Source organism: Coturnix japonica, chromosome 1, assembly GCF_054131305.1.
Source record: "Coturnix japonica strain WE chromosome 1, WE-NBRP24, whole genome shotgun sequence".
In the NCBI taxonomy this organism is placed as follows: Eukaryota; Metazoa; Chordata; class Aves; order Galliformes; family Phasianidae; genus Coturnix; species Coturnix japonica.
The window spans coordinates 141,791,322-141,804,486 of NC_140663.1; the positions used below are offsets into that span (position 1 = coordinate 141,791,322).

At 37.7% G+C, this 13,165-nt stretch overlaps 1 protein-coding gene across 32 annotated transcripts in view; it reads right to left on the bottom strand.

Moving 5' to 3' along the window:
- Positions 1-13,165, bottom strand: part of LMO7 (LIM domain 7) — a 129,139-nt gene that overhangs the window by 92,340 nt on the left and 23,634 nt on the right. For all 32 annotated transcript variants that reach the window (XM_085536033.1, XM_085536060.1, XM_085536058.1 and 29 more), the window contains exon 2: positions 1,556-1,626. In XM_085536033.1, the coding sequence (XP_085392159.1) occupies positions 1,556-1,626 (71 nt within the window). The remainder of the gene's footprint in view (positions 1-1,555; positions 1,627-13,165) is intronic.

Below are 13,165 nucleotides of genomic sequence, written 5' to 3' on the forward strand. Positions count from 1 at the left end.
GTGTCAACAATGAAGATATCAAAGAGTTAGAGTATATCAGTTCATTGCCAATTCTTAGACTTGATTTAAAAGTTACAGCTGAATATAATACACATATCCTACTATGCAGATACACTAAGAAATAGTCATTACTTTAATAAGAAACTATTTTATTACCAGTCAGTTCACATTTGATTATATAAGCAACAAAAAATAAAAATTCCATCCCTACAAAACTGTTTAGTATTAAAGACAGAAAACAAACAAACAAACAACAACAACAACAACAAAAAACACAAAAAAAACCCTCCTCCCTCACACCAGATAATTACAGAAGCAACTAGCAAGATAATCTAAAAGGCAAGGTACCCAAATGAAATAAAAAATAAAGGAGAGAACAAACAGAAAATGAAACAACATTCACGTAAGGATAGATGTGGAAATGTTGCCTGTTTTGCATTTACATTGGTTATTTGTGATATACAATGAAACAAACAAATAAAAAAAGAAAAAAACAGACCAGTATACCTTTTATAAATATTTTCTGAAATAGCTGAACTGATCTGTGGATATCTCCCCAAGATACAAGGCATTTTTAAGCATCCTATGCAGTCTCTGAATGGGAAACTTACAACTTAAAATATAAGGTGGTTAACAGTGCTTTCAACCCTGGAAACGTATTCTAGTAAGTATCAAACCAATTATAGATAGACCTGATGAATGGATGTTTTATAACTCTGATTCATTCTACCAGCGAAACCAGACAAGTCTGATTATTGCCAAGTCTATAAGATATATAAACAAAAGAAAGCTTTTTTGAGAAAGCATTTTAGAAAAAGCTGAGGTCAGAGTATTGTTTGCTGTTGAAAGTAGTAACTAATTCAGTCCATATGCTACTGAAACCTGGGCTGTAACATTTACTTTTATGATCCTGAATTGCCCTTTGTATGTCAAGTGACATCCTACAGATAATATTACTGACGTACTTGGATGTAACTGTAAGATGGCCAAATAGCTCCTGTTACATTTTATACTGAAGAGAAATTTTAGGAACTAATATTATTTAAAAAATCAGAGGCCTGCAACTTCTTTTTAATTTATGATTTAATCACATTCACTACTGAAATGAACTATTTTTTTTTTGTTTTTGTGACAGGTTTTCTGGGAAGAATAACTGTCTTTCAGGATTTAGAAAACAAGGGTTTGCAATTATTTCTTAACTTGATGCAGGCAAAACAACAGTGAGCATGTAAGTAACTGAGTGCCTCCATCACAGTCATGGGCCACACTGCCTTGCATGAGATGAAGAGAAACTTCACTAACACTAAGAGCATTACTCAATAAAACTAATAAAAGGCCAGAAGGTGAGCATTAATGCTCCAGCTAAGACAAGTGTGCTGGACAACACATGGAATACGTAGATCTAGAAAGTGGATGTTTGCCATGGGAAGGAAGAACAGCTTTCAAACAAGTATAAAAAAATATCCATTGTTGGCACTTAATTCAAACAACAAGCCAAGAAGGAAAGAGGCTGATGAAAAACTGAAGCATTTTTACATAGTAAGTCAATACTCACTCGCACAACAGGACTCCATTCTCTAGAGCTGCTCGAAAATCTTTGGTTCCAAAGCTTTTCCCAGTAACTGTCTGGAAAAATAAGAAGTTAATTTGAGACACACATACAAAAGCAGGTCTAGAAAGAAAAACTGAGAAAAAATAAACAAATTTTCAGTTCAACATACAGTTCACAGTATCCTCTATTTTCTTTTATTAATTTTTAAATAAAAAGTTTTCTAAAACAGCTGTGCCTCAAAAGAAGTCAGATTTAACATCTTCAAATAGTTTCTGCTGGTGCAAATCAATCTTCAGCTAAATTCTGTGGGAATACTTATTGTTATTTTCTGAAGCGGTGCCAGCTACTCTGGAAAGCATAAAAGAAATCTGAAACAGAGGCACAAAGAAAAAAAAGTGTGGAGTCTTTTCTCATTTAAATCTTCTTCATTTTACATCTTGAACACTAATGATATCCAGCATGAAATATATTACTTCTTTTTCCCTGCAACTTACATACACCTAAGGCAGTGTGACTAAAGAACCTCTGGCAAGTCTTTGTTACCACATGTATATCAATACCCATTAGCTGGACAACTGAAAGACTATACTAGTGGGGCTACTTTTCATATACAAGGTGAAAAGCAATGAAAAAGAACAATGTCAAACAAGAACGTAAGGTACCCAAAGCCAAAACCATTGCCTACAGGTTTTCAACAAAGCTGTTTTCAACAAAAGAGATTTATTTGCTCCTGGAATTAATTCACTCCATCTCAAGAGAAGAGTGATGCATTTATGATCTCTTACCCTTAAATTTATTTGGATTCTTCTTACTAGATTCCCCCTACAAAGTTTCCTTTATCAACACCCAGACTGGTATCCTGCACACAAATCAGGAAGGAAGAAAAATCTCTAGAACAGTCCAAAAAGAGATTTATGCCAGCTAGATACAGAAACCAAACACAAGGAAGGGCATTTATTGGTGTTAGCTTAGGGATGTCCAGGTTCAGGCACTAAGTTGTCATAAAATTCCACTCAAGGATCCTAACCATCTCCAATACAGCACAGGACTTCAGGTACACAATTAGAAGTCATGTGGAATCTGTGTGCATCCAGACCAACAGTTAGTACTTGCCACAGTAATTAACAAAATTAGCGGTAAAACAGATGAGTGATGCTTGGTGAAAGAACAAAGGAGAGGACACAGTGCTTTAAGGACCTGTTGAATTATCACCCTCTTATTTTTCCTTAGTGTATGTTCCTCTTGCAATTATCTCCAGAAATGCTAGAACTTAACCTATGTAAAAATAATAATAATAATAGCTTTTTTTTTTTTTTTTAAATTCACAACTTTAACTTCTAATCTGTTTCCTCTATAGAAACTGATGTTACAAAAACAGCGTTCTGATTTTAAGGTAAGTTTTTACTCATAGGACTCCAAACAACTCTTAAGAGGCCAAACTTTATTCTCATTTTAGAGTTCTCTGACACCTGTGGGTCTACGCAGTACATTTATTTGGTTTAATGCAAACAGTTCATTGCTAAATCATACATGCAGTAGGCAGTGAGGTTTTTCCTTCACCTAATGTCACTGTCCAGAGTCAGGCCCATCTCAAAACTGCCATGACTTAGATCTCATGCTGAAATTCCTTGAAAAAGAATTGGAACTATACATAGCTAAGGAGATCACTAAGACACTATTATTAAGAAGTCAGGGTGGAAATATCACTGAAGAGATGCTGAAACTCAGCACAGATCTTTTGGACACCAAGAGTGCCACACTTCAAGGTATAATGATATTTCTACAGCACATACTGAGGTAATTTCTAAGCAATTAAAAAAAAAAAAAAAAAAGAGAGACATGGCATAATTTTGACTACCACAAAGTTTTCTGTCATAACCCCAGCTAGCTAGAAGCCATTCTTCAACTACAAGAGAGTCCAGTTTCAGCACAAGATTGCAAATGCTAGTGTTAGCTGTACACACTCTTAAAATTACATTAACACAGGGAGTCATTACACTGAAAGCATTCTGACTAAGTTATTCATGCTGTCATTGGGGAAGTCAGTGTTGATTTGCTGTATGGGATGGAGCAGTCAGACTGACATTGCGACTCATAGATTTTGAAGACTGTGGTTTGTTGATATAAAAATAAAAGGTATCAGGACTGCCAAGTTAGGTTTCATCAATATCAACTTATAAAAGGACAACTAATAATTAAGGACTTAAGAAGTATTTTCAATAAGCAATTTAATACAGATGGCTTGAAAGTGAAATATTTTCCCAGTTGCACAGCACCTTGAATTTGTTGATGCCAGAAAAACAAACAAACAAACCTGTGCTCCATTTTAAACCAAGCTTTCACATGGAGACAGAGCAATTTTCCCAGGAAAAAAAAACTTCTATCCAGCTTATGCCCATTGCAAGGCCAACCAATCACAGCTGTAACTATTGCATTCCACATAGCAACAAGGTATTGTTAAAAACTGGAAAGCTGAGGACTGGCTCAGATTCACCCAACCTTTAAGAACACAAGTAAGACGAAACAAATCCCACCTCAAGATACTACATCTTCAAAGAATGTCTGCTATTTGTGACTCACTGTTTATTCATTAAAACTGGTTATACTGGGCGTGGTACTCTTATGTAATTGTCAGAATTGATTTTGGATAATTTTTCAACCATTTAGGCCATGTGATTCAAACAATAAAGAATATCTCCCAAAAGTGGTTTTGATCCATGTCTGAACACAATCTCCTAAAATACTCCCTCTCTTCTCTCCCTCATTCAGCTTCCTTCTCTGTGTTCTTGTTGTTCTTTGTTTTGTTTTTTAATATAATGGAGTCAAAAATATAATTAAAGACCAGACCATAAATCACTTTTAATTGCTGCTATAAAGCAGTTTGATTTCAGTTTTGTAGGAAAGCGTCCCCTAATACTTAGGTAACTTGCAATTGCCAAGTCCATGCAATTTACTTCAAACAGCGTGTAAATTAAGTACTTACACACACAAACATAGGGCTAATTTAACTTCAGGTTTGCAATGATTTCTATAGGAGGTGGCAATTCAAGAAAATATAACCAAAGTCAAACCATTCACAAGATGGCATGACTGAACAAAAAGAACATGGCGCAGAAAAATATCTTAATTATGTGCCATGGTACCAAAATGAAAACTGAGTACATTTCTCTGGCCTGTCCTACTAGAGGCCAAATATAGCTGGTCATAGGTTGTCTTTGCCCTAAAAGCCATTAAAAACAGAAATCTCTTTCAGTGTTAATAGGAAACACTGAGTTCGCATCAAATCACTTCTACTGTTTACACCAATTTGAATGGCGTCCCAAGAGAGGCTGCTGTCCTACAGGGCTGTAGGTTTCAAATTGGTTGGCTTCCTATATATACACACACAGCCACAAATAACTCATAGAATGTGAAGGACCAGCAGCATTCTTACCTTAATTTTGTTGTGGTGCGAACACTACAGCCAGACTCTCCCCTCAAAAACACCTTTCATAACATACCTGGGCACACTGGTTAACTGATAATCCATAAAGAAAAAAGAAGTTAACTGCTCAAACCTAAGAGGAAGGTATTTTATCATACCTAAACCAGAGCCTGAGTGAAGCATTACCACAGAACACCTAGGTACTCGCCAGTCATTTGTCTACTTCAAAACTCACATTTCCTAAGTCTTACTCTCTTGGTCTCCTTCACAGCTCCTCTGACACAGCCACTTTTAGACCACACAACCTCAAGTTGATTAAGGACCTCACACACTGATTTTAAAGAAACACTAATTGCATCAGTGTGAAGTGCGCAAATCATACAAAGATCTCAGTAAGCAACCAATTTATCAGTGATCTCAAGTACAACAAACTGATTTATGAACTTCATTTCTCAAACAGTCTGCAGCAACAAAAGCCAAGCTTAATGTTGTGCTGCAGAGAGGATAACTAACAAGTGGTACAGAACTGGAGCAATTATACAAATGCAGTGTCATGGTATAGCCCCTGCTGCAGGATTTCAGCTATGCCTGCCAGGTTCCCTGGGTTCCACCACACTGCCTGCCTCAGCAGAGCTGGGCCTGTGCCAAAACTAAGGAAAGGAGAAATCACATCACATATGTGTAAATGTCTGAATTATTACCTTGTTAAAGGCCTTTTTTCCCCTCTTTTTCCTCTAGTACCAAAAATCTGGATCAGGTTACAGGACATGTGACTCCATCATTACATAATCTCTGTGTTATATATCTCCACTTACAACACTCACTTGGCTCTAACCACCCAAAACATAATTTCCAAACTGTACTCTTACTGTGTACAGTAACATGCACTAGAGATATGTAGGCTACACCTACAGCCAACAAGCAAGATTTCAAGAAACTCTCAATGCTATTCCTCAGTGAATTTCATAAGAAGTTTAACATTGCCATGGTTTACTGCAGAAGTTGATTAATTTTCTCAAATCTCTCCCCAAGGGCAGATTATAGGAACAGTATTCAGAGCAAGTAGCAAAATGATGGTGGACACCATTTGGGTAGCCAGGCTTTGGCTTTGCAGCAAACAGCCAAACAAATGAGATTACTAGTTTCCTGAAAGTCAAGAATTGGAAAAGAACGGTTCATTTCTGAAGCAAGCAGGACCTGCTCAAGACCCCTGAATTTAGGGCCCTGAGAGGAGAATCACAGAGTCATATGGGTTGGAAGGGACCTCTGGAGATCAACCCCAACCTTCATGCTTTTTCGTACAGTGTAAGCATCTATATCATCCAGCTATGGTAGAATCCTGCTGGCATTACACCCCATGCAGCAGAAAGGATGCCTGATTCAAAACAGCCAAGGTCTAAAAGGAATCTCTATCACTATTTAATTTATGGTCCAACAATCCTTGAGACATGCTCAAAAGCTGGTACCCACAGAGGTTTTCACTGGAAACTGTCCAGCAATTAACTTGAGACATTGACTACCTTAACAACTTTATATGAGTCAAGAGCAATGTCTGGATTTCTGAGACTACAGAACGAAGCTCTTCTTTTAAAGTCCTCATAACTCACTGCTAAAATCCATGACAAGCACGACTCCACTGAGGAAAACAGACTGAGTGGTTGGGAATAACAACAAAAATAAAAAGGCTAGAAGAGACGAAGGTTCTTCACATTGATCATTTACATTGCTCCATGTGAATGGTCCTCTTTGTATCCATAACAGTTTTCCATTTCGAATGATTCCTGTTCTATTGCTCAATGCACAGTTATACAGACCTATTTGAACCCATACCCCAAATCCCTAGACATAGTTTCATTTTAGAGGATGTGGAAATTTTTCAGTCTTCAGCCAAAAATGCCTTTGATAATAAATCTGAACAGACATTTATGAAAGGAAAGGACTGATTATTGAAGACGACTTACAGTAATTTTCTATCATCATCATAATGATGGGGTCTTATTGTGGTATGCTTTCTGAAAGAGGCATGCCAAGACTCACAAAATACCATATAGCTTTTTTTTTCTTCTTTTTTTAAATACAAAAGATGAAGAAAAACAGTTTATGAGAGAAAAGCAAGGATACATGATACTGTAAGTATGAGAATTACACATCTCTTCACATCATTTGCTTATGCTCTGGGATTTTATACGCCTTTTCAGCTCTTCTGTCAAATTCTGAAGGATGGAACTGAAGTCTTCCTTTGAGTGTTTAGGAGAATCCCTGACTTGGAGAACAAATGCTACAGAAAGAGCAAGGATATTTTCCATAAACATTCAACATCAAGCAATTCAATCACAAACATGAACATCCCAGAAGTGACAGCAAGATGAATAATTTTACACTGTTGCTTATACTGATGACAGTATTGACAGGTGTCAAACTAAGAAAAAACAACTCACATTACTTCAGTTGTGTGATAAGTTCTCATTGTATAAGCAGATTGGCAGGGTAAACTGAATGGAAACAGGTGTTCCAGCAGGAGATAAAACTTGCAAACGTAAATTGAAAGACTACTAATCTCTGAGGGGTCAAAAAGAAAAAGAAAACACTGAACATTTACCATATGGATGTAATATCCAAACAAATCAGATGGGCCTATTAATTCTGCAAACAGTTTTAATGCGCGTTATTTCTAAACTCAACACTCTAATTCACATATCAAAATGGAGCTTTAGAACTGAATGTTTGTTTCTGCCATAGGAGAAAGAAACAAACAGGGAACAAAGCTTATAAAGAAAAGGTTTTCAGAAAGGCAATGAATTAACATGAAAAGTAGAGGATATAGATTCCATTTTCATTGTGATCCCACTTACATGGCTTACTGCACTGTTACCTGACCTGAAGTTCATAATACCTCTTCAAGCTGAGGAATAAAGTGATCAAGAGATAAATGAATCCATGTACAGCTGTGTCTCAGCTGGACTTCTGTATAGTGTCAGCCTGAGTAACACAGAGAAGGAAACAGAGAGGCTGCTCTGGACAGAAAATCAATAAGTTCTGAAAAATGCCCTTAGGAGGCTGAAATAAAAAGACTAGAAAAAAATATAAGCAACAAAGCAGCTCGGTGAAGAGGACTGGTGGGAACACTACAGCAGCATGCATACAGCACACAAACAGAAGGTTTTGCAGAGCTGGCTGAGCAGATCAATCAGAAAAGAAAACCACGAGCTTCCTGTCACCCTGAAATTGCACTAAAGCCTCCTTTCCCACTTTGTACCAAGTGAAGGGGTTACATTTAGAAAGCACCCCATCTTCAGATCACATAGACTTCTTACCCCTACCCACCCACCAAACCGCTTCTCTCCAGCACTAAAAACCACAGCAACTGACCCATGGGTTCCCAACACCCACAGGTCCATGGCCACAGGATACTGGAAATGAGATAAGGATAACATCTGGACTCTGCTCAGATTCTTGAGGTTTAACATACCCCAAAATACAGTGATTCAGTGCCCAAATGAGGCAGGCAGAACGTGACTGAAGAATTGGCTGGCCACACGTCATCGCCCAGAACTTCAAGTTCAGACAGTAAAAACAGGAGAAAAATTGAAAATCTCTGAAGTCTGTCCATACCACCATTTTTGCTAAAGAAGGAAAACAGAGTTCACGACAACAGTAGTGCTTGTGTTTCAGATGAAGTAGGAAAAAAAACCACAAAAAAACCCATATTTTTTTGGTTTCACACATTTCCACTCAAATAGGGGTGTTACTTGGAGTATTAACAGATGAAGATACATTAACAGATACTAAGATCACATTTGTTTAGGGCAAATGTAAAGAAAGAAAGTGAAGCAAATCGTATTTCACTGTTGCTTTAATCTCTTCTTGTTTTTAAACTAATGTCATTACAATATCTGAATCTTTAAATATCTTGTTCTCACTCGTTTAAAATCAAAGATAAATGCAAGCTCAATGGTTGCATTTCCCAAGTTCATTACCCAGTTTAACTACCTGTAATAGCCAGTCAGAGAGTAAATACCTACAGTTCTGCAGAGTAGATGGTCAGTGCCACGAGCAAATCAGAGATTTAACTGCAAGGTTTATAACTATATCCAGCAGAAGGAAAAAAGGCACATAGTAAAAAGAATATGCATGCTACAGGCAAATGCTTTAGATATCATTGCTTTCATGTGTTTAGAGAGGTTATTCATGCATGGAAGTCATTTTATGCTATTACTGGAAATAGACTCATAGAATGGTTTGGGTTGGAGGGGACCTTTAAGATCATCTCGTTCCAACCCCCTGCTACAGGCAGGGACACCTCCCACTAGACCAGGTTGCTCACAGCCCCATTCAGCCTGGCCTGGAATGCTTCCAGGGAGGGTTATCCATAGCCTCTCTGGACAACCTGTTCCAGTGTCTCACCACCCTCAATGTAAAGAATTTCTCCTTGATAGTCTAAATCTACCCTTTTCCAGTTTAAAGCTATTTCCCCTTGTTCTGTCACTACCTGCCCTTATAAAAAGTTCCTTCCCAGCTTTCTTATAGGTCCCCTTCAGGAAAGAATTTTGAGAAGCTTTTTTAATCTTCTCAATTTTTCAATCTTTACTGGAAGCAGTACTTCCAGCAGCACACCAAGACATTCTCTGAGCAAGCTGTGGTCAAAAATATTCACCAAATCCCAGGCCATCTCAAGCATGAACCCACATACACACATACAGTTTGGGGAAGCAACAGCTTTCTAAATGCATCTTCTCTCCTGTCTTCACATTCCTCAACCTCTACTACATCTCCTTACATAGCCCTAGTTTTCCAACCCATTTACGCTGGCTTATTTAACTTGTTAACAAGTCAACAGATGGGCAACGAGCAAAAGAAATTGTGCAGAAAAATATTCCACAGTGTCAAAAGACACCACAGAAGCAATTAGTGTCACACAAAGAGTATGGAAAAAATAGCCATGACACCAGCTCCCTACAAGCAATGGCACTTAAGGTGAATTGCAGTATTTTGAAATTCCACTGCTTTATATAACTGTTGCTAGATAACACCAAGTGAAAATTGCATAAATTAATGCTAAGATCACTGACGTCAGCTGTAGAAATATTATGCTCTTCTTTCAAATTGGAATAATTTTCAAGGGGAAGAACCAGCTCAAGGGTGGTTCTTTGACAGCACTGACTGCACACATTTAAGTCAAAATAAAAGCAAGACCACAAAACTCCTGAGAACTATGCTAATTTTTCAGGAAAAAAAAAAAAAGAAAAAGAAAAAGAAAAAATCTACAAAAAAAATTGTGTGAGAGTGGGAAAGCAGAAGCTATAAAGAACTGTAACGTAAGGAAAAAAATGCTTTTCAAGGATTTCAATAAAAGCTTAAAATTTAAAGGAATATAAACAAACAGAAGTAATTATGTTGGGTTATTTGAAATACACTGTACATGCACTGAGTCACTAAAATGGGAGGGAGGCTTAGGAAGGCTCCATTCCCCACCACTCACAGCACTGTATTGCATTACAGATAACAAGCTCATAATATTACAGTATTTGATGGCAGAGACCATTGCTGCTGCCACACAGCACCACCTAATGAGAGACGCCAGGTACAGCACAACCAGAAACTGTGCTTACAAGGTGTCTCTCACTTAGGCAGAAGATGAAAGAAATTGCCTTTGGCAAAGAAATTAAATAATCACTGTCAGGGGACTGATGGCTACAGAGGAAATTGAAGTCCAAGGGAGTTACAGAATGATGGTGTGTATCTCAAGAGACAAGAGGAGCAGAACTGGAGGAGGCAGAGCACACAATACTGCAGATGGGACCCAACAAAGGCAGAGCAGAAAGGGACAATCACTTCTTCCCTGCTAGCCACCCCTTTTTTGATGCAGCCCAGAATACAGTTGGCCTTTAGGATTCCAAGTACACACTGTTGTCATCTGTGCATGTCACTGCCCTGACATCTGTCTCCTATCAGAGATCTTTAGTCCAGTCAGCTTTTGAGTCTTTAAGATAATTACCCCACTGGCAAACTCTGGCTCTGCAGGGAACTCTTCTGCTTGGTACTTCCATTTGCAACACGGTGGAAATGTCTGTAGCCATTATAGTTGTAGGTGGCCTTGAGTAGAGACCAGAGGCATAGAGTCAGCTAACTCAGAAGGGAAGCAGGGAGTGACAAGTACTGTTTTGGCCATACAGAGAAATATCTTAAACTGTTGCTCACCTTTCATCTTCAGATTCAGGCTGAGAACTGATAGAGCCCAAGTGTTATTCTTCCACCTCCAGCATGACATTTCCTTCAGCCATTTTATTGCTTAACTGCAAATGCAGCTTTATTATTATTATTTTTTAAAGGAACCAAACTGGTTTGACAGAGCACTTCCCTCCTCACCAGGGTGTGTTTAGAAGAACCAAAGATAAGATTGACTGTCATAGCAGTTATGCATGGTTGCTACGTTTACTGCCCAGAGGTAGGATGTAATTGCTAATTCTATGGCAGTCAACCTCCCCCCCATTTCAAAAGACAACTACAATTTGTTACAACCTCCCCACAGAAATGATAACTTCTCTTTGCAAAAAATCCCATTCCCTGCAAGGGTGAGGCAGAAATTTTCCACAGTTTTCACAGTGGCCCCATTAAGCACCTGGAATGGAAATCCCCAATATCACTGAAATCAACTTTTTGAATATTATTAGAAAATTTCATGTTGCTGAAAACTTTCATTTATTTTTCTCTTGATGGAGTAGTGTATCCACAGTATAGCAAATAATTTAACTGCATGTTGCTGACATATCCTATCTCAAAAAAGGTCACTGACTTAGACTAGTATATCAAAGAAATAGGCAGGTTCCAACTTCTAGTGTGATGCTTCACGTATATTCACATAACCTCCAATAATAAGGTCATAATCATTTTTTTAAATCCCATAAAAATGCAAAATGCACACACATACACAAATATATTATATAGAGCTATAGAATTATTTGGTAACTACTTGGTTCCATTCAACTTAGCACAATATATAAAAATTATATATATAAATATATATTAGCTATATATTTAAACATCAGAAAAGACACAGCTTCTGGTTGATGAAAAATGGCCCAAGTACATGCATTTGTTAATCTATAGCTCAACTTCCTTTTGTCTTTAAAATAATAATGCACAAAATGATGGAATGTTATCAATACTCCATACAGTTTTTCATAAATAGAAGAGTATCCTTCTCATGAAAGACTGAGATTTTCTTCCACTGTAGGCAAGATGCCTCAAACATTTCACATTGGGGCCCCTGCTGTTTCCTATGATCTGCTGCCTTCCAGGGTGCACAGATACCAAGAATGTCTGAAATTGTGCCTAGCAACACAAAGCAGAATGCCCACAATTTAAACATTCTTCTCTTTGTGTATTCCATTAAATTATGACAATTTTTGCTGCTTGATCTGGTAAATGATTATCATGTCTAAATGAAGATTTACACAATTTTACTTGCAGTTCAGTAGAGTAGCCGAAGTCACGTCTGCTATCATAACAAAAACGGGAAATATTTTTAACATTAGGTCACTGCTTTATCAAAGCTGAGTGATGCCTTCACTCTTTTATTAGGAACTCCAGACAGAAAGGAATGGCTCTTTGTACCATCAATGCTATTTCCTGTGTAAGATAGGATTTTCTTTGAGGGCATCACAAAATTAAGCTTTTCTTTCTTTTTTCTTTTCTTTCTTTCTTTCTTTTTTTTTTTCCAGACACATCCACTTAAATATTTTCTAATCGAAAAAAAAAAAAAAGTTGGATTCAGCTTCAGCTTGAAGCATCCACATGCTGCTTGCACAAGCACAGAGTAACACATAAATTATCCCTGCTGAATTAAACTAGTTGTCCATCCTGCCCAGCATCCTGTACTGACCTGCACCAGGTATGTCAGCACGTTCACAGGGTGGAGAGAGAAAACAGAGGGAGGATACCAGTCCTTTCATATTTAAAGAACAGAAATCCTTGCCTTCTCTATAATTAAGTGGTAAAAAACAGATTGGAAGTGCAGCGAAACTTCTCACAAACAGTTCTCTTGCATCAGAAATCACTACAGTGTGGGAAAACATCACCCACAACATTTCCAACCCACTCTGGACATACTGCAAATAAATCTTTAAGCAAGTAGATCTCAGGCGGGGGTGGGGGTAAAGGAAGAAAGAGAAAAAGAAAGGTTTGTGGCA